Below are 27,690 nucleotides of genomic sequence, written 5' to 3'. Positions count from 1 at the left end.
CCATTCCACTGCTTCAGATACTTCAATGACTCCTACTGCCTACGACAATTGTTCTCAAACTTCAGTATACATAAAAACCACTGTTAAAGCACAGATTTCTCAAGCTTCTCTCAGAGAACGTAGTTTCCCAGTTCTAAGCTAATGTGGGTAATTAACACACATTTTAAAAAACACAGACCTACAGAATAAAGTCCAAGTCCATGACACTGAATCATTCAATTACTTGCACTTATATTCTAAATAAGGAGGAGAGAGACAACAACAACAACGAAATGACAAAAGCTATGGTGACCAGAGCCTATATTAGATTAAGTGGCCAGGGAAGGCCTCTCTAATGCAGTAGGAGAAAAGTATATTCACAGCTTCAATGTCCTCAACCCAGCTCACCTTCTGAGCTCTATTTCTCACCCATCTGTACATCTTGAGCAATGCCAAACAGTTGGCAGTTCTTCAGATATGCCACGCTATTTCATGTCTCTGCAGAACTGTGCATTCTGCCTACAATACTTCCTCCTTCTCTGTCACTGCCTCCTCCTTCCCTCTACTTCACTACAGACCACACTTGTACATTCATTCCCCAAACTCTGATCAAAATGCCAGGTTTCCTACCAGGAAGTCTATCCTCTGTGATGAATATGCTGCAGTTAGTGCATATGCCACACTGCACTTGATTTGTTTTACACTTTACTCTCTCCTGCTAAAGTATGAGTTCCCCAAGGACAGGATTATATACCAAACAAATAAAACACATGTGCTATGTGTTTATACTAACAAAATTGCACATAAAACTCCAATAGGTTAAAAAAAAAGTATTCCTAAATTTTTAAGAATTAATATTAGATATTACATGTTGAAAATAAAACTCTTCAAATACAAAAACCTATCTAAATCCTTTAAGAACAGAAATCCATAATTAACAAAGATGTGTTCCTACAAAAGAAATTTCACTAAGTACTGCTTTATTTCTATAATTGGCACTAAAATTGTCACAGAAAGTAAATTTTTAAAACATCTTTGAGAATCTACATGACACATATTCGTATCAGAAATTAAGTAAAGGCTGGGCCTCAAGATACACTTTCATTATACCAGCAACTATAAATAAACACCATCCAGTGACACTCAGTGACCTCTTAGTCTTCAATAGCATGTTCACTTCTATAACTTACCTCTTTTTATTCTTGCTTCCTTAATTTCTTCACAGAGTTTATTAAATTCTGGATCCAACTCAGCTGCAATGATGGCATGTGCAGTATCCTTCAGAGTACAAGCCCTGTGCCTAATTATTTTGTCTGTTAAAAAGTTGGTATACATTTATTAAACACACAAATGAAATAACGTGAAAAAAGGGCATCTTAAGAAGGAAAGTAAAAGAACATAAACATTTAAATAAAACTGTAAAAAGCATTTCTAGATAAGATGCAAATTCATTTTAAGTGATGAGTGAAAAATAAATATGGGCTTCTCTGGTGGCTCAGTGGTAAAGAATTCACCTGCCAATGCAGGAGAGATGGGTTCGATCCCTGGGTGGGGAAGATCCCCTGCAGAAGGAAATGACAACCCACTCTAGTATTCTTGCCTGGGAAGTCCTATGGACAGAGGGAGCCTGGAGGGCTATAGTCCATAGGCTCGCAAAAGAGTCAGACATGACTTAGGGACTAAACAACAACAAAAAAATATATAGTAAACTACTCAATTAAGTTGACAATCCTCTGAGAATTATACTTTTAGAACTTCAAAGTACTAAGCCTACTTAACAAATCATTACCTCAAAGATATGGCTTTATTTGATAATTTTGAAAAGTGTATTACTTTAAATAAAAATTATTTAAAAATATAAAGAATATTCATCATACATCCAGCACCAGAGTTGCCATGCATAGACACTGAGGTTTCAGAAAACCATACATAATTTTCTCCATAAGAGAAAACTGGTCAAAATTATGTTAAAGAATATAATGTATGCTAAAGCAAGAGTGACCTATTAAAAAATCGTGACAGAAACAAATATGATAAGGCACTCTAAGAATGCAAGATGATATAAACTATAGGTAGTTCTAGGAGAAAAGTGCATACTCTGTTCTAGGTAAACTATACCTAAAACTGGTAATAAAAGAAGAGTCTCTCTGCTTTACACTTAACAGAGAAGTCCTCATTCATTAACAAGATAACATAACTGTGCTCCCTAGAGCTGGCAACTCCAAGATGTTACAAGTCACATAAATGCATTAAAGTCACTTAATTGGTAACAGTATTTAGAACTAGAATCCAAGTCACAGAATAATATCTGCCTTTTCATCTCTAGCAAAGACAAAAAGTATAAAAATGTATTTTACATATAACTTTTCTTAGAACATCTAATAGTTCATTGTGAAAAATCTTACAAAAACAAACATGCAGCACTCAAAAAGGCAGCCCACTAGTATATTTCCTTCAATATATTTTCTCTAAACTGTCACTCGATAAACATTGATTGTCAACTGTACCAAGAACTGAGTCAGATGATGGCTATACAGTAGTGAACAAAACAGGTCTCTACTTTCAAGGAGCTTTTCAGACTAGTATAGGAAAGAGGTATTTAGCCAAATAACCTCATATGCACATAGAAACACCTCTGCCTACCCCTCAAAAAACTTATAACAGCTATGATCAAAATCTACAGAATACTGAATAGGCAAGTCAGGAGAGAATTCTCTAAATTAGAGGCATTTAAGGTGAGACTTGCTGAGAAGGCAATGGCACCCCACTCCAGTACTCTTGCCTGGAAAATCCCATGGATGGAGGAGCCTGGTAGGCTGCAGTCCATGGGGTCACTATGAGTCGGACACAACTGAGCAACTTCACTTTCATTTTTCACTTTCATGCATTGGAGAAGGAAATGGCAACCCACTCCAGCGTTCTTGCCTGGAGAATCCCAGGGACGGGGGAGCCTGGTGGGCTGCCATCTCTGGGGTCGCACAGAGTCGGACACGACTGAAGTGACTTAGCAGCAGCAGCAGCAAGGTGAGACTCGAAGCATGCATTAGCATAGCCACTGACAAAGGGAAAAACCAGTACAGGTTCAGAAAATGCCATGTGAAAAAGTTCTGAGGTAAAAAGATCTTGGAGATTTCTAGAAACTGAAAGGTAGCCTATGTGATTAGTACACAATAAGCAAGTGGCAAACGGGAATCTGACCACATTAAGGATTTTAGATCTTATCCTAAGAGCAATGAAAAGACCCAAGCAGGGAAACAACATGATTTAATTCTCTAGATAAGGGGCCACTGGGTGGTTTTCAGACAGAAAGTGATTTGATTTGATTTGTATTTAAGAGTATAGTAATACAGGCAGTACCAGAGGTCAAGGGAATGATAAGATGGAAGTTGGAAGACCAATTAAGACTTGCGGGGAATTCTCTGGCAGTCCAGTAGTTAGGACTTGGTGCTTTTCACTGCTAGGATCCAGGACCTAAGCTTAATCCCTGGCTGGGGAACTAAGATCCCACAAGCTGCATGGCATGACCAAAAAAAATTTTTTTTTAGGCTAAGAAAAGTAGTCTACAAAGGTATAGAAAAAGAGGATATGGCTGAAAAAATAGAATGTGGAGGAGTGGTGGGAAATTCATTCACTTGTCTACTCACTGAATCTCCATTTATTGAGCATCCATTTATGAAACATTTTCTACATATAAACTGTGTCAGTGCTGGAGATATGCAGCCCTGGCCTGATACATGCCTAAAATGAATGCCCCTTTAAATCCTGTTCATCTCCAGGTAATGTCTTCTCCTCTGTGCCCTGCTCACACTGTACATGTACCTAACACACACCTGATAAAATTGAATCATCAGCAGCAGCTGCTGCCACAAGACAAAATTCGAAACTGTCACCTCTGTGCTACCTTAACCATCTAGTATAATCACCAATAATCAGGTATTTGCCATTCCTATAAAACTGTGAGTTTCTAGATAAGAGAGACTGTAGTGTATTTATAAACTGTTATGGGTTAAACTGTGTTCTTCCCCCAAATTCACATGTTGATACTGTACTCCCCAATATACCAGAATGTGACTATATTTGGAGTAGAGCCTTTAAAGAAGTAATCAAGGTAAAAGGTCCTATGAGTAGGCCCTAATCAGACTTCTGTCCTTAGGTGGAGAGGAAATTTGGAGACACACAAGAAGTACCAGGGGTGCAGAGACACAGAGAAAAGATGGCCATGTGAGGACACAGCAAGAAGGCTGCCATCTGAAGGCAAAGGAAAGAGGCTTCAGAAGAAACCAAATCTGCCAACACCTTGATTTTGGACTTTTAGCCCCCAAAACTATGAGAAAATGTCTGCTGTTTAAGGCATGCAGTCTGTGGCATTTTGTTAAGGAAGTGCTAACAAATTAATATCATAAGATATAGCATAATATCTGTCACACAGTAATTATTCAATATGTATTACTCCATCTGAAAAGGCAAAGACTATCATAGTATTCTAAACACTCAGCTCAGTAACAGCACATGGTACTTACAAATAATAACAGAAAATGTGAATGAGTTTAACTGAAGTATAACCCATAGAGGGCTCCAAACACCAGAGTGAATCAGTGAGCTTTATTCCTAAGCATCTAGTACAAAACAGATTTCGAGAATACTACAAGACTAAGGTTGAAATTTCAGCAAAATTTGCTAAATGATGGTATGTATGTGAATACACTTAAGGGCTAGAGGAGGCATTAAGTACAGAACAAACAGTGGGGAACAGTTAAACATAAAACATATCATACATTTATGAGATAATAATTAGGGTCAAATATTGACCTGGTCACATTTAGAACCTACAAGTTAAAATTCTTCTAGTTAACATATTTAATTTTTGTCCACGTTATCCTCAAGGGATAATCCAGGTAAACACTTAGGCAATACATATAGCTTCCAAAATGTTGGCTTTTGTCTTCTATGTATATGCTAGCTTTTTCCCAAAACGGCCAAGTGTTCTGTAAAACAGAGCACTGTAAGCTTTCAAATACTCATGGGAGCTTGTAAAAGTAATACAAAATTCATGTAATTTCCACTTGCTACACAACAGACCCTGAGGTTGTTTTTCTAATACATAACAAGTTGTTCTGTTGCTAAGAAAGAAAACAGGGCTCTTGACTAAAGATATGAAAAAATCTGAACAGAGCCGAAATCATGCTTTTGAATTATATGATACTTTTTGCATCTAAAACAGTAAAGGAATAAAGTTACAAGTATACCATGTCAATTCTGTGAGACAGAGCCATATCCTTTGATTATACAACTACATTCTATAATAAAAGGTTATTATGCACCAGAAATCAATGCTTCTTTCATGAAAGTAATATTATTTTGATGTGATTATAATTAAGTTACACAGAAGAGGGGGAAAGGATCTGGACTGATCCTTTCTACTGGCTTTTTCTATCCACTCAAATTCATTTATCACTAGCAGTCCTTAGATTTGTTCCAAAATAGAATTCAATTTTAAATGTGGTCCAGGGAATACAGTAAAGGGTCATTCTAAAGTAAATGTGTAGGTACTCACTAAGGCAACAATTATGACAAATTAAGGCAATTTAAATAATAATGATAACAAAAACAAATATATGAACTACTAACCTTTATGGAACACTTATCACATCCCAGGCACCATGCTAACATATTCAAGTTGAACCATATGAAAATGACAATTTCATAAGGTAGGGCCTAATATATTTTCTCATCTAATCCTTACAACTACCCCAAGAGAAGAGTAATTTTCCATAATTGCAGATAAGGAAACTAAAATTTAGAGGACTTAACTTTATTTCCTAAAGAACTAGGAAATAAAATGGGGACTGAAGCCTAGGTGCACATCCAAAGCCCAGGGTCTCATTACCTACTGCACAATGTCATAACCTTTATGTCTTGAAAACCTAACAGGATGAGAGTGTAGGTGCTCAAGTACTCTCACACACTGCTTAAGGCCACTACATGGACACTTGTGCAGTTGTACCTTCACCCAGAACCCAGCAAGGGAATCAAAGGAGACTGACATCCAGCCCATTCTTTACTAGGCAAACTGTGGCCCTGTTACAGATGCCATCTACACTGCAAAGGAGATTCTCTCAGTCACACAAAACTGCTATATTGGTTAACAAGTGCCCCTGATGCTGCTAGATGATTTTTTAAATTGTGAGAAAGTTTTAACAACACAGATTTAAAGCCCTAAAAGAGATTATACACTCTTTGATACAGAAGTTTCACCTTAAGGAATTTATCTTAAGGAAATAATTAAGGACATACAAAAAGTTTATCCTATATTCATCAATATTATAATAGAGAAAGAAGCTAAAAACTCTAATATGCCCAACAATAGGGTATTAGCTATAATACATTCATATGATAAAAATTACATGGTAGAAATGCATTGACTCAAACTTTTCACAAAATATTACATGAATAAAAGTTTACAAAAGTTATATTTTCATTTTAGTAAAAATATTATGCATTTCACATATAGTATTTGTGCATATGTGTGTGAGAGAGAGAAAAGGAGGGAGGGAGGGAGGCAGGAGGAGAAAGAAAGAAAAAAATACTAGGTAACAGGATTATAGGTTATAGGTTACTTTTTCTTCATTTTTATCCTCATAAATCTTATCCTCATAAATATTTATCCTCATAAATGATATATAATAAAAAGTCAAAATAAAACCTAAACAAACAACAAAAACTACAAGAGAAAAATGTCCTAAAACAAAGCTTAAAAACTATTAAAAGCAGTAAAAGATACCAAAAGCAGCTATATAAAATTTTATTCTGCCACTTAACTTGGAACGAAAATATGTGATTTACTGTGGTCTAAATTTAGACAAGAAAGAATCAATTTGTGTAGAAATGAGAAATCCAGGTCATTCTAACAAGTGAACTGAGTTAAGAACCACTGCCCATAAATACAGACATAAAGTAGAAACTATACTCTAAATATCTTTAGATAACTGAAAGTTAAAGTGAATTTTTTAAAAATACAACTTACTTTCATATCACCTGTTGAAGAAACAGAATTCTTAACAGAGTGAGAAAAAGAATGACCCCTGCCAGATGGGAACTGGCCTTGGGTACTCACATTAAACATAAACAACTTTACTGAATACCACTCTGTGACCATGATGGATCAAGATAAAAACAAGACCACTCCATAATCAGATCTGAACACAGACCAAAGTATGAACACTGCCCTACAAAAATAACCAAATATAATCCTATCCTGTGTAAAATGAATGCTGCTTCTTTACCAATCACAACTTTAGTCTGGTTCCATTCTTCTTACTTTCCAGGTTCTTAAAATACCTACTCCCCAAATTACTTCCACTTCCTAAAAGCATCTGTTCCACTGCAAGCTCTACTTCCTTAAATTTTCCTCAAAATCACTTAACACAAGCTCAAATCCTATATGATTTCCCATGATGTACATTCTCCTTTATTACAATGTATCAATAAATTCAACTTGTTTAACTACAGATTATTTCTGGAGGTCTCCCCTGGAAGGCATTAACAGAACTGAGACTATAGATTTGAGTACAGGGTGGGATTAGGAGTAAAATAATAAACTATATTGGGTTGGCCAAAAAGTTCATGTAGGTTTTCCATAAGATGTTATGAAAATATTCATAAGATGTTTGTTTACATATGTAAACATATGTACAGTCTATAGAACAGATAATGTCCATCTACCCAAAGGGGTCTTTTGATAAGTAAACTTAACTATAATAAGTTTCCAGAAATCCAAAATGCCCAGTGTTTATCAGCACTGGTAATGGAGACTAAACAAATCAATTTTAAATTCTCAATTATTCAGTTTTCCATCTTACCTGAAAAAAATTAGAATCTAAGTATAAAAAGTGAAAAGCAAATCAAGAAACTAAATCTTAAACATAAAATCCTTGAATTTAAATATATTATCTAATAATTTAATAAGTGAATTAGCAAATATAAACTATCATATACAGGATGGATAAAAAAATAAGGTCCTACTGTACAATACAGGGAACTATACTCAATATCCTGTGGTAAACCATAATGGAAAAGAATATGAGGAAGAATATATGCATATACAACTGAGTCATTTTACTGTACAGCAGAAATTAAACACAACACTGTAAATCAACTATACTTTGATAAAAATTATTTTAAAGAATAATAAAATCCTCTAATTTAAATATATTTTTTAGTAATTTAACAAATGAATTTAATAATTAAATTTAATATTTAAGCATACACTTAGTTCTTCAATAAGAAATTTCTAATATGTCATTAAGACTAATTTTTCTGTCTGAAATATAGGCAGGTTTTATTTATATTTTAAACTATCTTCTCTTTGATCACCAAAGTCACCCTAGCCCAGTGCATTCTTACCTCCTGGGTCCTTATCTGGATTGTACTCCAAAGCATTGCTACAGATGAGGTCAATATCTTTTAGGAAATCCTTAGCAGTCAGGTAATTATGCTTATCAATTTTAGTTATTACTGTTGATAAGTCCATTGGTTCCTTGATTACTTCAAGATAATCTGAAACCTAAAACAAACACGGTATTTTAATGAAAATTACTTCTGTATTAGTATTTCATATAATCTACTCATAAAAACACAAAACAAAAATAAAAATTATTTTAAAACTAAATCTAGATATCTAGGAAATAATTACATATAAAGGATAAAATTATAGAGCAGTTTATGCCACTAAAGATACTATGTCATACTTTCCATGAAAAGCTTCAGTTTCAAGTCATATTTAATCAACTCTGAAGAGTTTCTCATCTTGAAATATGAAACCAACTGTGTCAGCTTTTGTTTTTTTTAATCCTTTGGATATACCTGAGAAGAAAATGTATGGGTAAAAGTACCCAATAAGCATCAATAAATGTTACCTAAGCAAAAAAAATTTAAAGGAAAATAAAAAGAAACAGATGTTTTTTCCATATTATTAGAGAAGTTCTTGGGTAGATCTCTTTAAAATCTTTAAACAAAAACATTTTTTCTTTTTTAGTTTTCCAAGGTGAATCGTTTCATGGAAAGAGTTTTCTACTCCTTTGGAGTCATTACAAACATTTTGAGTCAATTAGATAACAAAAGTAGGTATTGCTTCCATGACTAATAGAAGATTTGCTGGCCTTGTCCCTAAGTATAAGCAAATCTACAAGCAAAAAATAAATTTTGCTCTGTGTGATTATTCTGGGAGATAACCCAAAATAGAGATAGTCATGACTGCCCACTAAATTTTATGTTTTATCACTTGACCAGTTAGAAAGCTCTTTCACCTATATATCTACAGGCATACCTTGTTTTATTGCACTTCCTTTTATTGCATTTTGCAGATACTACATTTTTTAAAAAACTGAAGGTTTGTGGCAACCTTGCATTGTCGGATGATGGTTAGCATTTTTTAGCAATGAAGCATTTTTTAATTAAGGTATGTACATTGATTTTTTTTTTTTTTTTTTTTTTGTAGACATAATGCCATTACTAGGGCTTCCCTGATAGCTCAGTTGGTAAAGAATCCGCCTGCAAGGCAGGAGACCCTAGTTCAATTCCTGAGCCGGATAGGCTGGAGAAGGAATAGGCTAGAGAAGAGATAAACTGCCCAATCCAGTATTCTGGCACTTCCCTTGTGGCTTAGCTGGTAAAGAATCTGCCTGCAATGCGGGAAACCTGGGTTGGATCCCTGGGTTGAGAAGATCCCCTAGAGAAGGGAAAGGCTACCCACTCCAGTATTCTGGCCTGAAGAATTGGATGGAATCACGAAGAGTTGGGCACAATTGAGCAACTTGCACTTCAAGATCCCTTGGAAAAGGGAAAGGGTACCCACTCCAGTATTCTGGCCTGGAGATTGCCACGGAATCGCCAAGAATCGGACATGACTGAGTGACTTTCACTTCACTTCACTTCAATGCCATTACATAGTATAAACGTAACTTTTATATATGCTGGGAAACCAAAGAATTCATATAACTTCACTTTATTGCAATATTCACTTTACTGCCATGGTCTAGAACTGAACCTACAACATCTCCCAGGTGTGTGTGCCTGGACTGTCTTCCCCAACGCAAATTTCAAATCAAGTAATTGGTTCTGACATAAACACAGTCTTAGAAATGTTTAATCAGTCCAGGACCAAATTCTGGGAATATGGTAACTTCTGTTCTATGAAATTAAAGGCTAGTTTTCTTCACTGTAGACAGCACAGATGCCTTTTAAATTTGTATATATAATATATATTTACATGTATAAATACACCTATATGCCTGTGCCTATAGAATAATATAAGCATATATATACACATATTATTTATGTTTTTAAAATTTTAGGTAGGTATGTGTGCATGTTTTAATTTATTTTCATCCTCTAGGAGCTAAAAAGCCAGCCAATCTCCTTACAGGGGAGTAGTGGAGCTTTACCCAACAAGCAATAGTTCAGAAGGTATTAGTTGGATTCTTGGCTCTGACACTTGATATGTATTGTGTACATGTGGAAAACATTTTATAAACCTTTATACTATAAAAATTTATATTACTAAAGACCATAACATCTCAGCAAATATGTTTAACTTTAAATTCACTGCTTATTTTCTAAACAATTTTTTTCTCTGCAATTTGCTTTGGAATTCAATGTTTTTAGACATTTCAAATTCATATACGTTTTTGTGTTTTTAGGTTATCTAAATGTTATTATTTTAGTTTCCCTTCTCTATCCTTCCCAGAGACTCCTATGTTTTCAGCCTTAAAAGCAAACAAAGAAGTAAAGAAATTGAGGGGAAAAAAAAAAAAGAGGAAAAAGAGAAAACAGGAGGAGGAGCCAAGATGGCGGAGGAGTAGGACGCGGAGAACACTTTCTCCCCCACAAATTCATCAAAAGAGCATTTAAACGTTGAGTAAATTCCACAAAACAACTTCTGAATGCCGGCAGAGGACATCAGGCACCCAGAAAAGCAGCCCAACTCTTCGAAAGGAGGTAGGAAAAAATATAAAAGACAAAAAAAGAGACAAAAGAGGGAGGGACGGAGTTCCATCCCAGGAAGGGAGTCTTAAAAAGAGAGAAGTTTCCAAACACCAGGAAACCTTCTCACTGCCGAATCTGTGCCGAGCTTTGGAAGCACAGAGGGCAACGTAAAAGGGAGGAAAAAAATAAATAAACAAACAATTAAAAATCGCAGATTGTGAGCCCTACGGTAACTCCCCCAGCGGAGAAGCAGCGCAGACGCCTGCACACGGCATTAGCAAGCGGGGGCTGGGCAGGGAAGTGCGGCGCGGGCTGTGTCCCTTAGAGTAAGAATCGGGCCGAATGTCCTGAGCGCTATCTGAGCGAAATAATTTGGGCTAGCAAACCAGACTGTGGGATATCTACCACGCGAAAAGGCAGCCCTAACCTAAGACACCACCAGGCCTGCGCACAGAACAAAGGACTGAACAGAGATAGCCGGCTGCAGACCTTACCCCTCCGGTGACAGGCAGCCAGAGCCGTAAGGGAGCAATCGCAGCCCCAGAGAGACACTATCTATAAAACTGTAAGCAGGCTTCTTTGCTAACTAAAACTTCTTGGGGGTCTGGACGGTCAACATCTGCCTGAGAAGGTGCGCCGGTTTTATACCCAGATAACCGAGTGGCGGGGAGGCGATAAGTCGCAGCATTGGCGCCCACCAAACACCTCATCACCTGAGCTGCTCGGATCTGGGAAGAACACAAAACGCAGGCCCAACCGAGTCTGCGCCTCTGAGGACTACCCGAGTGCCTGAACCTGAGCGGCTTGGACCTGGGACCTCAGCCCAGGGCCAGCCTCTGATTGTTCCCGGCGGAACAATCTAGAGCCCTAGCAGTGTGGGCAAGGAAGCTACACGCGCCGTGAGCGGGGGGCAGACCCAGTGTGGCTGAGGCACTGCGAGCGCAGGCCAGTGTTATCTGTTTGCAGCATCCCTCCCTCCCTCCCCACGGCGCGGCTGAACAAGTGAGCCCAAAAAAAAAAAAAAAATAGTGTCCTCAACCGTCCCCTTTGTGTCAGGGCGGGAACCAGACACTGAAGAGACCAGCAAACAGAAGAAGCTATAACAGAGGGAAACGCCTTGGAAGCTACAGGCCATAGATTAAAACCCTGTGGTTACTATGGATTACATAGGAAAGGGCCTATAGATCTTGAGAAATATAAGTTGGACTAAGGAACTAGCCAAAAATGGACTGAACCCACAATACTCACAACAAAACCAGAGAAAGACCTAGATATATTTTTACTATTTTTACCATCAATCTTTCTTTCTTTTTTAATTTTTTTTTAAAAAAATTTTAAGTCCTCTATTGTCCTTTAATTTTCACTTTTATAACTATTACTTTGCAAAAAAAAAAAAAAAAAAGAAGACCCTATTTTTTTTTCTTCTTCAGCAAACTTCATATATACATTTTATAATTTTTTGACCGTGTTTTGTTTTTTTTTTTCTTTTTCTTCTTTTCTTTAACATTGTATTTTTGAAATTCCAAACTCTACTCTAGATTTTTAATTTTAGCCTTTTGGTATATGTTATCAATTTTGTACCTATAGTTTTTTTCATAATTTCTGTGACTTTTTTTTTCCTCTGTTTCTTTGTCTTCTTCTTTTATATAACATCGTATATCTGCAATTCCAAACTCTACTCAAGATTTTTAATTTATGCTTTTTGGTATTTGATATCAATTTTGTACCTGTATTTTCTTTATAATTTTTGCGACATTGTTTTTGTTGGTTTGTTTGTTTTCTCTCTTTATTTTTCTTCTTTTTTTTTAACATTGTATTTTTGAAATTCCAAACTCTACTCTAGATTTTTAATTTTTGCTTTTTGGTATTAGTTATCAATTTTGTACCTGTAGTTTCTTTATAATTTTCATGACCTTGTTTGTTTTTCTTTATTTGTTTTTTCTCTCTTTCTTTTCCTTCTTCTTTTCATTAACATCGCATTTTTGAAATTCCAAACTCTACTCTAGATTTTTAATTTTTGCTTTTATCTATTTGTTACCAATTTTGTACCTTTAAGAACCCAATCTTCAGGACCCATTTTTCACTAGGGTACGAGATTACTGGCTTGACTGCTCTCTCTCCCTTTGGACTCTCCATTTTCTCCACCAGGTCACCTGTATCTCCTCCCTAACCCCTCTCTACTCTACCCAACTCTGTGAATTTCTGTGTGTTCCAGATGGTGGAGAACACTTAGGGAACTGATTACTGGCTGGATCTGTCTCCCTCCTTTTCATTTCCCCCTTTTATCCTTCTGGCCACCTCTGTCTCCTGCCTCCTTCTTCTCTTCTCTGTATAACTCCGTGAACATCTCTGAGCGGTCCAGTTGTGGAGTGCACATAAGGAAGTGATTACTGGCTAGCCTACTCTCTCCACTATTGATTCCACCTCATCTCATTTGGGTCACCTCTAACTCCCTCCTCCCTCTTCTCTTCTCCATGTAACGCTGTGAACCTCTCTGAGTGACCCTCACAGTAGAGAAACTTTTCATCTTTAATGTAGATGTTTTATCAATGGTGTTGTATAGAAGGAGAAGTTTTGAAACTACTGTAAAAATAAGACCGATAACTGGAAGTAGGAGGCTTAAGTCCAAACCCTGACTCCAGGGAACTCCTGACTCCAAGGAACATTAATTGACAGGAGCTCATCAAACGCCTCCATACCGACACTGAAACCAAGCACCACACAAGGGCCAACAAGTTCCAGGGCAAGACATACCAAGCAAATTCTCCAGCAACAAAGGAACACAGCCCTGAGCTTCAAGATACAGGCTGCCCAAAGTCACCCCAAAACCATAGACATCTCATAACTCATTACTGGACATTTCATTACACTCCAGAGAGAAGAAATACAGCTCCACTCACCAGAACATTGATACAAGCTTCCCTAACCAGGAAACCTTGACAAGCCACCTGTACAAACCCACACACAGCGAGGAAACGCCACAATAAAGAGAACTCCACAAACTGCCAGAATACAGAAAGGACACCCCAAACTCAGCAATTTAAACAAGATGAAGAGACAGAGGAATACCCAGCAGATAAAGGAACAGGATAAATGCCCACCAAACCAAACAAAAGAGGAAGAGATAGAGAATCTACCTGATAAAGAATTTCGAATAATGATAGTGAAATTGATCCAAAATCTTTAAATTAAAATGGAATCACAGATAAATAGCCTGGAGGCAAGGATTGAGAAGATGCAAGAAAGGTTTAACAAGGACTTAGAAGAAATAAAAAAGAGTCAATATATAATTAATAATGCAATAAGTGAAATTAAAAACACTCTGGAGGCAACAAATAGTAGAATAACAGAGGCAGAAGATAGGATTAGTGAATTAGAAGATAGAATGGTAGAAATAAATGAATCAGAGAGGACAAAAGAAAAACGAATTAAAAGAAATGAGGACAATCTCAGAGACCTCCAGGACAATATTAAATGCTACAATATTCGAATCATAGGGGTCCCAGAAGAAGAAGACAAAAAGAAAGACCATGAGAAAATACTTGAGGAGATAATAGTTGAAAACTTCCCTAAAATGGGGAAGGAAATAATCACCCAAGTCCAAGAAACCCAGAGGGTCCCAAACAGGATAAACCCAAGGCGAAACACCCCAAGACACATATTAATCAAATTAACAAAGATCAAACACAAAGAACAAATATTAAAAGCAGCAAGGGAAAAACAACAAATAACACACAAGGGAATACCCATAAGGATAACAGCTGATCTTTCAATAGAAACTCTTCAAGCCAGGAGGGAATGGCAAGACATACTTAAAATGATGAAAGAAAATAACCTACAGCCCAGATTATTGTACCCAGCAAGGATCTCATTCAAGTATGAAGGCGAAATCAAAAACTTTTCAGACAAGCAAAAGATGAGAGAATTCTGCACCACCAAACCAGCTCTCCAACAAATACTAAAGGATATTCTCTAGACAGGAAACACAAAAACAGTGTATAAATTCGAACCCAAAAGATAAAGTAAATGGCAACGGGGTCATACTTATCAGTAATTACCTTAAACGTAAATGGGTTGAATGCCCCAACCAAAAGACAAAGACTGGCTGAATGGATACAAAAACAAGACCCCTACATATGTTGTCTACAAGAGACCCACCTCAAAACAGGGGACACATACAGACTGAAAGTGAAGGGCTGGAAAAAGATTTTCCATGCAAATAGGGACCAAAAGAAAGCAGGAGTAGCAATACTCATATCAGATAAAATAGACTTTAAAACAAAGACTGTGAAAAGAGACAAAGAAGGTCACTACATAATGATCAAAGGATCAATCCAAGAAGAAGATATAACAATTATAAATATATATGCACCCAACACGGGAGCACCGCAGTATTAAGACAAATGCTAACAAGTATGAAAGGAGAAATTAACAATAACACAATAATAGTGGGAGACTTTAATACCCCACTCACACCTATGGATAGATCAACTAAACAGAAAATTAACAAGGAAACACAAACTTTAAATGATACAATAGACCAGTTAGACCTAATTGATATCTATAGGACATTTCATCCCAAAACAATGAATTTCACCTTCTTCTCAAGCGCACATGGAACCTTCTCCAGGATAGATCACATCCTGGGCCATAAAGCTAGCCTTGGTAAATTCAAAAAAATAGAAATCATTCCAAGCATCTTTTCTGACCACAATGCAGTAAGATTAGATCTCAATTACAGGAGAAAAACTATTAAAAAATCCAACATATGGAGGCTGAACAACACGCTGCTGAATAACCAACAAATCACAGAAGAAATCAAAAAAGAAATCAAAATTTGCATAGAAATGAATGAAAATGAAAACACAACAACCCAAAACCTGTGGGACACGGTAAAAGCAGTCCTAAGGGGAAAGTTCATAGCAATACAGGCACACCTCAAGAAACAAGAAAAAAGTCAAATAAATAACCTAACTCTACACCTAAAGCAACTAGAAAAGGAAGAAATGAAGAATCCCAGGGTTAGTAGAAGGAAAGAAATCTTAAAAATTAGAGCAGAAATAAATGTAAAAGAAACAAAAGAGACCATAGCAAAAATCAACAAAACCAAAAGCTGGTTCTTTGAAAGGATAAATAAAATTGACAAACCATTAGCCAGACTCATCAAGAAACAAAGGGAGAAAAATCAAATCAATAAAATTAGAAATGAAAATGGAGAGATCACAACAGACAACACAGAAATACAAAGGATCATAAGAGACTATCAACAATTATATGCCAATAAAATGGACAACGTGGAAGAAATGGACAAATTCTTAGAAAAGTACAACTTTCCAAAACTCGACCAGGAAGAAATAGAAAATCTTAACAGACCCATCACAAGCACGGAAATTGAAACTGTAATCAAAAATCTTCCAGCAAACAAAAGCCCAGGTCCAGACGGCTTCACAGCTGAATTCTACCAAAAATTTAGAGAAGAGCTAACACCTATCCTGCTCAAACTCTTCCAGAAAATTGCAGAGGATGGTAAACTTCCAAACTCATTCTATGAGGCCACCATCACCCTAATACCAAAACCTGACAAAGATCCCACAAAAAAAGAAAACTACAGGCCAATATCACTGATGAACATAGATGCAAAAATCCTTAACAAAATTCTAGCAATCAGAATCCAACAACACATTAAAAAGACCATACCCCATGACCAAGTGGGCTTTATCCCAGGGATGCAAGGATTCTTCAATATCCGCAAATCAATCAATGTAATACACCACATTAACAAATTGAAAAATAAAAACCATATGATTATCTCAATAGATGCAGAGAAAGCCTTTGACAAAATTCAACATCCATTTATGATCAAAACTCTCCAGAAAGCAGGAATAGAAGGAACATACCTCAACATAATCAAAGCTATATATGACAAACCCACAGCAAACATTATCCTCAATGGTGAAAAATTGAAAGCATTTCCTCTAAAGTCAGGAACAAGACAAGGGTGCCCACTTTCACCATTACTATTCAACATAGTTTTGGAAGTTTTGGCCACAGCAATCAGAGCAGAAAAAGAAATAAAAGGAATCCAAATTGGAAAGGAAGAAGTAAAGCTCTCACTGTTTGCAGATGACATGATCCTCTACATAGAAAACCCTAAAGACTCCACCAGAAAATTACTAGAACTAATCAATGACTATAGTAAAGTTGCAGGATATAAAATCAACACCCAGAAATCCCTTGCATTCCTATACACTAATAATGAGAAAACAGAAAGAGAAATTAAGGAAACAATTCCATTCACCATTGCAACGGAAAGAATAAAATACTTAGGAATATATCTACCTAAAGAAACTAAAGACCTATATATAGAAAACTATAAAACACTGGTGAAAGAAATCAAAGAGGACACTAACAGATGGAGAAATATACCATGTTCATGGATTGGAAGAATCAATATAGTGAAAATGAGTATACTACCCAAAGCAATCTATAGATTCAATGCAATCCCTATCAAGCTACCAACAGCATTCTTCACAGAGCTAGAACAAATAATTTCACAATTTGTATGGAAATACAAAAAACCTCGAATAGCCAAAGCGATCTTGAGAAAGAAGAATGGAACTGGAGGAATCAACCTACCTGACTTCAGGCTCTACTACAAAGCCACAGTCATCAAGACAGTATGGTACTGGCACAAAGACAGAAATATAGATCAATGGAACAAAATAGAAAGCCCCGAGATAAATCCACGCACATATGGACACCTTATCTTTGACAAAGGAGGCAAGAATATACAATGGATTAAAGACAATCTCTTTAATAAGTGGTGCTGGGAAATCTGGTCAACCACTTGTAAAAGAATGAAACTAGAACACTTTCTAACACCATACACAAAAATAAACTCAAAATGGATTAAAGATCTAAACGTAAGACCAGAAACTATAAAACTCCTAGAGGAGAACATAGGCAAAACACTCTCTGACATACATCACAGCAGGATCCTCTATGACCCACCTCCAAGACTATTGGAAATAAAAGCAAAAATAAACAAATGGGACCTAATTAAACTTAAAAGCTTCTGCACATCAAAGGAAACTATTAGCAAGGTGAAAAGACAGCCTTCAGAATGGGAGAAGATAATAGCAAATGAAGCAACTGACAAACAACTAATCTCGAGAATATACAAGCAACTCCTACAGCTCAACTTCAGAAAAATAAATGACCCAATCAAAAAATGGGCCATAGAACTAAATAGACATTTCTCCAAAGAAGACATATAGATGGCTAACAAACACATGAAAAGATGCTCAACATCACTCATTATCAGAGAAATGCAAATCAAAACCACTATGAGGTACCATTTCACGCCAGTCAGAATGGCTGCGATCCGAAAGTCTACAAGCAATAAATGCTGGAGAGGGTGTGGAGAAAAGGGAACCCTCTTACACTGTTGGTGGGAATGCAAACTAGTACAGCCACTATGGAGAACAGTGTGGAGATTCCTTAAAAAACTGGAAATAGACCTGCCTTATGATCCAGCAATCCCACTGCTGGGCATACACACTGAGGAAACCAGAAGGGAAAGAGACACGTGTACCCCAATGTTCATCGCAGCACTGTTTATAATAGCCAGGACATGGAAGCAACCTAGATGTCCATCAGCAGATGAATGGATAAGAAAGCTGTGGTACATATACACAATGGAGTATTATTCAGCCATTAAAAAGAATACATTTGAATCAGTTCTAATGAGGTGGATGAAACTGGAGCCTATTATACAGAGTGAAGTAAGCCAGAAAGAAAAACACCAATACAGTATACTAACGCATATATATGGAATTTAGAAAGATGGTAACAATGACCCTGTGTACAAGACAGCAAAAGAGACACTGATGTATAGAACAGTCTTATGGACTCTGTGAGAGAGGGAGAGGGTGGGAAGATTTGGGAGAATGGCATTGAAACATGTAAAATATCATGTATGAAACGAGTCGCCAGTCCAGGTTCGATGCACGATACTGGATGCTTGGGGCTGGTGCACTGGGACGACCCAGAGGGATGGAATGGGGAGGGAGGAGGGAGGAGGGTTCAGGATGGGGAACACATGTATACCTGTGGCGGATTCATTTTGATATTTGGCAAAACTAATACAGTTATGTAAAATTTAAAAATAAAATAAAATTTAAAATTAAAAAAAAAAAAAAAGAGAGAAAACATAACTCTAAAATAAAAGTTTTAACTGACCAACATTTTCTATCCCCTTCTACAGCCTTACCATCATTTATATAACTTTTACTCTATCACAGATGGCATGTGACATCTGACAATTTCTTCTGGTTAGACAGAAAATGTTTTCCTGGGCAAAGACCAAGCTGGTTCATTCTCAGCCTGGGAGACTGACTTGGGGGCAAGTCCTTACCAACTAAGTATCAGCACTCCCATAACCAATTTGAAATAAACATTTTTAACAACCTTTAAAGGTGGCTTATAGTGTTATGATTTTCTGAAAACACCATGAGATTAAAAACTATGCTTCACAAATATAGAATCATATGTATTAATTGTAAAAGCAAATAGGCAAGTCTTGTCATTCCAGAAGGAAAAAAATGGAAGATAGCTGTGATATAAAGAACATGGGCTTCAAATTTTAAGAAATGTTTTTCTTGGTATGTCACTTGACAACGAGCCTCAGTTTCTTCAACTGCAAACATAATAATGACCTCTGTGGTGGTGCTGAAAGGCTCAAATAGCAAAAACTATGTATTGTGGATAAATATACATATAAAATTAGACAGTCCCTTTATTCCCAAAAGGAAGATGTGGAAGAATAGATATATTCAGGCTTTCCAAGAGGAAAAAACATAACACTAGCTCCCAGGCATAGACAAGGTAATGGTTCCAAAGGAATCTGTTCAGATTCAAGAGTACAGATTTCACAACAAGGACACAACATTAAACTCTGAACCACTTCATAATTCAAATTTTAAAAAAAGAATAAAAAATTAAAAATAAAAACACCAAAGTTGTTCAAACATGGAGTCTGAACTATAAGAAGAAGGCTAGTAAAGATTGCATTGTGTTCATCCACACACTACATTATCCCAGGATAAAATAAAATAAAATGTATTATACAGTATTATAGTAGATTCCAAATGGAAAATTTCTTTTTTCATCATCACAAATCATGCTCCCACAAGGACACAAAACAATACACATAGAAAGTGAGAAATTTTCCACTGGGAGCAGAGAAAATTCTTACAGAGAAAAATAACAGGCTGTGCTTAACTTCATATAGCATCTTAGTCAGAGGCATTTCCAAAATAATGAAAGACACATTTCAGGTTTCTTAGCTACCTCTTTCAGTAAGATATACACACAATTTGGGAAACTTGTATGAATTGATTAATACCAATATTCTTTTGGAAAGCAGGATTTATCCTGGAATAAAAATAGTCTAGTATGGACAATTCACTAAAGTAACTTTTAATCCTCTTCTTAAGTTGAAGAATAAGAGATTGCAAAGATCAGTACTAATTAAGAGGACATATACAAACTGTCACTAATTTCACCCAAAGTCACCAGATGTTTGCTGATGACACTGGTAGTTATCACATGGATTAAAATTTTACAGGCTAGGGGTAATATTCATCCATGCCTTTGCTTTTTTTCCTTCCAAAAAAAGATGTCAATATTTTTTTCTTTTAGCCAGTTCAACTTCATTGTTTGCACACTACTGAAACAAGACCTCTTCAATATCCACCGGTTTGCTGAAGATGTTAAAGCGTTTATCTGTCGCCAGCCTCTTGGTTACATCCCTGAGAAACAACCGCAACTCTCTTAAAGTATTTTCCTCTTGGTCCTCCATCCGAATTTTCTCTGATTCTGATAACTGACGAGGTGGAGAAGGTAATGCAAGTGGAAGTACCTCCATTGCACAAAGACCTGAAGAAAGTAGAAGAAAATGTTAAGATTCCAACATGGCAGGTCCATGACCTACCTCAATTATTTTTCTGGCACTCCCTTGAAATGTTCTTTTAAGAAGAGAATTCCAAATATACATGAACCATGCAAATCCAGCAAGTAAAGATTTGAATGGGAACAAAAGTACATAAGGGAATTATTTATAAAATAACTTACAACAGGACTTCTTTAAAGGGCACATGATATAATTTTAAATAATCTGATCTTGAGATATTATTTATATACAACTTTAAGAGAAATATTTCAAATCAACATAAATATCTTGAGGTGAAGTACTTGTATATGGTTTGCTAAAGTCAACTTTATTTAAAGATTGTTTCTCAAAACAAGGTTGCTTTATATGCATGAAAGTTAAACAGGCAAGTAATAATCCTTTGATCCCTCCCATTCCCAAACACTTCTGATTTTACACAAGTCTCCTACTCTCATATTCTTAATACAACACAGTTAGGATAGTAAATGGCACCTGCAGGGCATGGGGGGGGGAAAACAGTAACTAAAAAAAAAATCCCAAAGACATAGAGAAGATGGAAAACCCAGTCTTAAGTTTTATATATAAAATCTATGGTATTCACTATATACTGTAAAACAAACAAAACATCTTCTTAGAAGGTAAAGTATTAACTTGCCTAATCATAATGCTCTCTAATTCCTTAAAAGATTTTCCTGGTATCACACTGAAGCTCAGGATTAAAATTCTAAGTATTCTTGCTGATTTCTAAATAGCCCCTAAGATGAAAAATGAAAGTCAACAGGAGGAACAACTCAAAAAAATAATAATAATAATGTTAATCCTTAACATAGAAAATTCAGATCTACAGGACTTTAATATATCTAGGAACATGCAAGATACTTTATTAAAATGAATCACTTTAATAATAAAATATTTTAAATGCTGTTATTTAGATTAGGAGAAGGCAACAACCAATAACCAGAAGGTATAACTTCCACGTTGAATTTCCCAAGGTTTCTGGGGGGAAACCCCACAGCTATATTCATTCGATAGATGTCCATTTTATAAACACTGAGAAAAATGTGAAAAGGAGCCACTAACGGGCCATAGATTTATTAAAGTATTGGATAATATAACCACTGAAAAACAAAGAAGTATTTAATAACATAACCAATGAAAAACAAAGTATGAAACAGCAAGGAGTTGGCAGAAATGGGAAATGTATTTAAATATCCCATAAGAACAGCCATGAGAAACACAAAAAAATTGAACAAAAGATAAGAGGCTTAAATTTTTTTCTAATAAACAGGACTGATATTTTTTCAAAGACACTGAAAGACAGATTAATCAAGAGGATCTTATCTTTTACCACCTTTAAGATTTAGGTGGTAAAAAATCTTTACACCTTTAAGATTAGGAAAAGAAATTACTGAATAACTTAGAATGCAGCCCATTCTTAAGTCAGAGGACTGAATAATTTTGAGGCTCCTCTTAAGGCCAAGAAAACTCTAATGCTTAAAGAGAGCCATGATAGACTTCCAAGTGCCTAGCATAATATATTTAACAAAACAGGTGGTCAATAAATATTTTAAAAATCAATTAATACATAAGATAAACCAGAAAAGGCAATTGTTCTAATCAGGCCCAACAAAACAACCCTGACCCAGAAAGCAATCAACACAACACCTGTTGTTCACAACCTGCTAGTTCAAGCCCTCAGTACTAAAAATGACTAAAACAGAGCAGAACTAAAGACTTTTTCTATGACTTTTTGAGTCTCATAAATCTACTAGAGCATCTGGATTGAAGTGATAAGGAGATTACTTCATTAACAGTCATCCATTAGAAAAGCTTTAACGATGAAGCTGTACTTTCCAATCTCAAGTTAGTTAAACACAATGGCCACTTCTATGTGTCCATCTAAAGTTAAACAAAACTTGAAAAACTGTCTTCCACAAAGAACTGTTTTGCTTTAATGACTCCAAGAAAGGATATTTCTTAACTCCAACGTCTTCCCCACCCCCATTTTCCTAAAGGCTTTAGGAACTTTACCAGTGTGTTTCCTTCGTGGTGGAGCCATTGAGGCCTGATTGAGAATCAGTTCTTGGAAAAATTTTCTTCTGTCCTCTTCAATAGGCCTTTGAATATACAAGACCTCTTCGTACTGTATTCTAAAGATACATTTAACCTACACACATACATACACACACACAAAGACATTAAATATTAAGAGAATTAAAAGCTTATATATTATACCAAATTATAATTTCTTCAACTTCGGTACCATTTTCAATGTTCACTGAACATTCATGCAGGATTAAAGTAGTCTTAGGCTATGCTGTTGAGAGGTTCAACCTCATGGAATAAACAAGAATGAAATAATGATCCAGTTCAAGTCATTAATAAATTATGATATAAAAAAGGAGAGTTGATTATAATAGTCAGATAGGGACAATCTTGAAGAGCTGTTCAGTTCAGTTCAGTCGCTCAGTCGTGTCCAACTCTTTGCGACCCCCTGAATCGCAGCACGCCAGGCCTCCCTGTCCATCACCAACTCCTGGAGTTCACTGAGACTCACGTCCATCGAGTCAGTGATGCCATCCAGCCATCTCATCCTCTGTCGTCCCCTTCTCTGCATGCCCCTAATCCCTCCCAGCATCAGAGTCTTTTCCAAGGAGTCAACTCTTTGCATGAGGTGGCCAAAGTACTGGAGTTTCAGCTTTAGCATCATTCCTTCCAAAGAAATCCCAGGGCTGATCTCCTTCAGAATGGACTGGTTGGATCTCCTTGCAGTCCAAGGGACTCTCAAGAGTCTTCTCCAACACCACAGTTCAAAAGCATCAATTCTTCGGTGCTCAGCTTTCTTCACGGTCCAACTCTCACATCCATACATGACCACTGGAAAAACCATAGCCTTGACTAGACAGACCTTTGTTGGCAAAGAGCTGTTACATGAGCTGAAAAGTAATTATCTACAATCTGTCAACACAATAGAGAGCAAGGAGGATGCTAACAGCACCGCCTTCTCTTAAGATGTTTTTGTGTGCTTCCTATCCACTGACTTCCCCTCCCTGGGCTCTTTCCCTACTGAGTCTATCCCACTGGATCCTCTGGAATCCTGGTTTCAGAGCAAACAAACTATACCTTCAATCTCATCAAAGGATGCTCCACAGTGACATCACCTTCCATGTAAAACTCCCAAGCAAAATTAAGCCTGCCATACTCATATCCCAATTCCTTCCAGTTAGGGACTGCCACCTCTCCTTTGTTCACCTCCTCTATAAAGACTCTGACCCCAGATGTCCCCTTTCTAAAATATGCTATTTAAATCCTCTTTACATCATTCAGATTTGCCTATACACTGCATTTGATTTTTTTTAAGAAGGTCTATTTTCTACTTCTAGACACCAAACTTCCTGAGAACAGAATTCATCTATTTTCCTATACCTACCACTATACCTGGTACCTAGCAATGCTTAATAAGCATGTACTGAATGAGTAAAGCTTGTGGTTTTGTTTCCCAGCCCACATCAAATTGGAAACTGCAAATAAAACAAGGAAAAAAGTCACTAATATGGAAAGAAGTCCCCACCATGACAGTATGGAAATACTGGATTAAAATTTAAGACATCAGATTCTAGCCCAAATTCAGGCATATATTTCTTATAAACTTTGGATAGTCCATTCAGTTTGTCACTATGAATTGTAGAAATTCTTAAAAATTATTTTAACCTATCTTTGTAACAAGGAGGTACATGGAAGTCCCTCATTTTACAGATGAAAAAACTTAGGCTTGGAAAGGTTTATGTGAGTGGCCTGAGGTCATAAAATGAATAAATAGAGAAGACTAGATTATATAAGCTGTAAAGGCCATTTTTAACTCTAAAATTCTAAGACAGAGAAGAGACAATTAATGAAAAAGAGCCATCAAAATTCAGCATTTGGATGGGAAATTACCTCAACTCAAAGCCAAATCCTTCAAGAGTTAATATAAAATTTCACCTTGTGCCCATCCAACATTTTCTTTGAAGACAACCTTCATGTAAAAATCCTTTAAACCCTTCAATCTATACTATGCAAGGCTTTTCTTGAAAGTTCTGGCAAACAAATTTACTAGTGAACATCCATTATGTGCCAAATATCATGCCCGACATTGTAGTTATAAACCTGAAGAAAAGAGGCTTACTTCCTGCTGTCAAGTCTCAAGTCTCACAAGAAAGTACTATGATACCATGCCAGAAGTGTTATAACAGAGCTAGTGAAACAGAGGAGACCCTACAAGGGGCAAAGATGAAGATATAGCAAATATACAGAGAAGGCATGGCAGAAAATGCTAACATTAACTGGTTCTTTAAAAATAAACAGAACTCAATACCCTGGAAGTAACAAGATTTTGTTCAAGTGTTTTGTTTAAAGCAAAACATTTAATTTCAATTTTAAATATTCTTCCTTCTGATCATTTTTCAACATTGTGTTGAACTTCATGAATATAAAAGCAAACCAAAAGCAAGTCTACAATAATCCCCCTGATTTGCCTGTCTGATTACTATCAACAGCCTTTTTTTTCTTTAAATTCACTCCTATCTTCTGATGTTCCCAGACTCAAACTTCATGCTGCAACAAGACGAAACTCATATTAATTCCCTGAACGAATCATGTTCTTTCACACTGGTTCACAATGGTTTTTATATATGCTAATCACTCTTTCATAAACTTTTTTTTTAACTCTCCACTCAAGCCAATATTTTTTGGGTGAAGCTTTCTCTGACTTTTCCAGATAAACTTAGACATACCTCCTACTTTCTCTCTGAAACTTTAAGTTCCATAATTGTTAGTAAATTAATTCAGCTGTGCAACCATCACAAGTCAGTTTTACTAAAAAAATATTTCCATTACCTCCAAAAAGTTCCCCTGTGCCCATCTGAAATCTATTTACACTTCACACCCAGCTGACAACCACTGGTTTGGTTTCTACATCTAGAGATTTCATTTCTTCTGGAAATCACATATCATAGAACTGGTAGCCTTCTGTGCCTAGCTTCTCTCACTTTTAGAATAATATATTGAGGTTCACTCACACTGGACAGTGTTATCAGCAGTTCACTCCACTTACTGCTGAATAATATTTCACTCTGTATATATGACATTTTGCTTCACTAATCACCAATTAATGAATGGGTTATTTCCACTATGAAGAATAATTCTAGCAGCAACACTGGTGTACAAGTCTCTGGGTGAATGTATGTTTATACTTCTCTGGAGTAGTTACCTAGGAGTGAAAATGCTGTGTCATATCAGAACATTCTAAGAACTGCCAACTTTTCAATGTGGCTACACCATTTTACACCCTCCAGCAATATATAAGAATTCAAGTTTCAACTTCTATCTGCTTCCTTGTTTAAAAATCTCTTTTCTTTTCTTTGTTCAACCTTGGACTCTTTTTTCCTAATTCTCCTAAATAGAAATAACTTGTAATTCTCATATATCTCAACTAAAATTCTCCAACTGTTCTCAGAAAAAATCTTCAGGGTCCACAGAAGTATATTACTTACACTAGAATTTTGCAAAAAAAAGAAAAAAAAAAAAAAAAGGGAATGAGGTTAGGCAGGACTTATGTAAAGCCTTTGTGGTAATTCAATGGTCAATTTCTTTTTCCATGTAACAAACATTTACTAAGTAATTCCAGTGTATCAGGAAGTGAAGGGCTATAAGACAATCCCCTCCTCTCAAAGAGCTTGTGGTAGTGGTTAGAGACTCAAATGTTTTGGTCTCCACACTTCATTAAACTCTTAAAAATTACTCAAGAACCTAAAAGAGCTTTTGTTTATCTGGGTTATATTGGCCAATATCTATGTACTAAAAATTAAAACTAAAAACCTTCCAAATAATGTATTCATTTAAAACCTATTATATGTCAACACTAAAATATATTCTTCTGATGAAATTATTTATGAAAAACAGAATCACAGACCTAGAGAACAGATTTGTGGTTGCCAAGGGGGAGGGTTATATTGGGAATTTGGGATTAGCAGATACAAACTATTACATACAAAATGAATAATAGAAGAGAATGTGAATGTATGTATAACTGAATCACTTTGCTGCACAGTAGAAATTAACACAATGCTGTAAATCAATGATACTCCAATAAGATAAATTTAAAAACGCATATTCTGTTGAATATCATTATTGACTCAATGGACATGAACTTCAGCAAACTCAAGGATATAGTAGAGGACAAGGAAGCCCGGTGTGCTGTGGTCCATAGGGTCACAAGAGTCGGACATGATTTAGCGACTGAACAACAAAACACTCTTTTGAAAGACATATTTTTTCAAAATATAAAATATTATATATGTAAAATAAAATTCAGTGAGAAAAGTGGCACTATTTTACATTTCTTCAAATCTCTTTAATGTCTGGCTTAATGAAAGACAACTGGATTCTCATTTTCTGCTTCTGCATTCAATCTGCTACAATAATGTTGTGATTGGTATACATTAAGAAAACCCATATTCAAGAAGATACAGGGCTTCCCAGGTGGCTCAGTCATAGAGAATCTGCCTACCAATTCAGGAGACATGTGTTCAACCCCTGGTCTGGGAAGATCCCACATGATGCAAAGCAACTAAGCCCGTGCACCATAACCACTGAGACTGTGCTCTAGAGCCCAGGAACCACAATTACTGACCCCCTGTGCCACAGCTACTGAACTCCATTGTGCCCTAAAGCCCATACTTCACATCAAGAGAAGCCACAGCAATGAGAAGCCCACACACTGCAACTAGAAAGTACCC

General features: G+C 36.2%; 1 protein-coding gene across 7 annotated transcripts in view; it reads right to left on the bottom strand.

Annotated features, from left to right (window-relative positions):
• The window catches only part of ATAD2B (ATPase family AAA domain containing 2B), a 139,218-nt gene that overhangs the window by 15,410 nt on the left and 96,118 nt on the right, over positions 1-27,690 (bottom strand). For 5 of the 7 annotated variants that reach the window (XM_055540818.1, XM_055540819.1, XM_055540814.1 and 2 more), the window contains 4 exons: positions 22,946-23,081; positions 20,705-20,901; positions 8,383-8,542; positions 1,170-1,292 (listed from right to left, as the gene is read on the bottom strand). In XM_055540818.1, the coding sequence (XP_055396793.1) occupies positions 1,170-1,292; positions 8,383-8,542; positions 20,705-20,901; positions 22,946-23,081 (616 nt within the window). The remainder of the gene's footprint in view (positions 1-1,169; positions 1,293-8,382; positions 8,543-20,704; positions 20,902-22,945; positions 23,082-27,690) is intronic. The other 2 variants (XM_055540815.1, XM_055540817.1) reach the window with 1 other exon arrangement.

Source organism: Bubalus kerabau, chromosome 11, assembly GCF_029407905.1.
Source record: "Bubalus kerabau isolate K-KA32 ecotype Philippines breed swamp buffalo chromosome 11, PCC_UOA_SB_1v2, whole genome shotgun sequence".
Taxonomy (NCBI): Eukaryota; Metazoa; Chordata; class Mammalia; order Artiodactyla; family Bovidae; genus Bubalus; species Bubalus kerabau.
The sequence above is the reverse complement of the archived record's forward strand: the minus strand, read 5'-3'. Positions and strand labels throughout refer to the sequence as shown.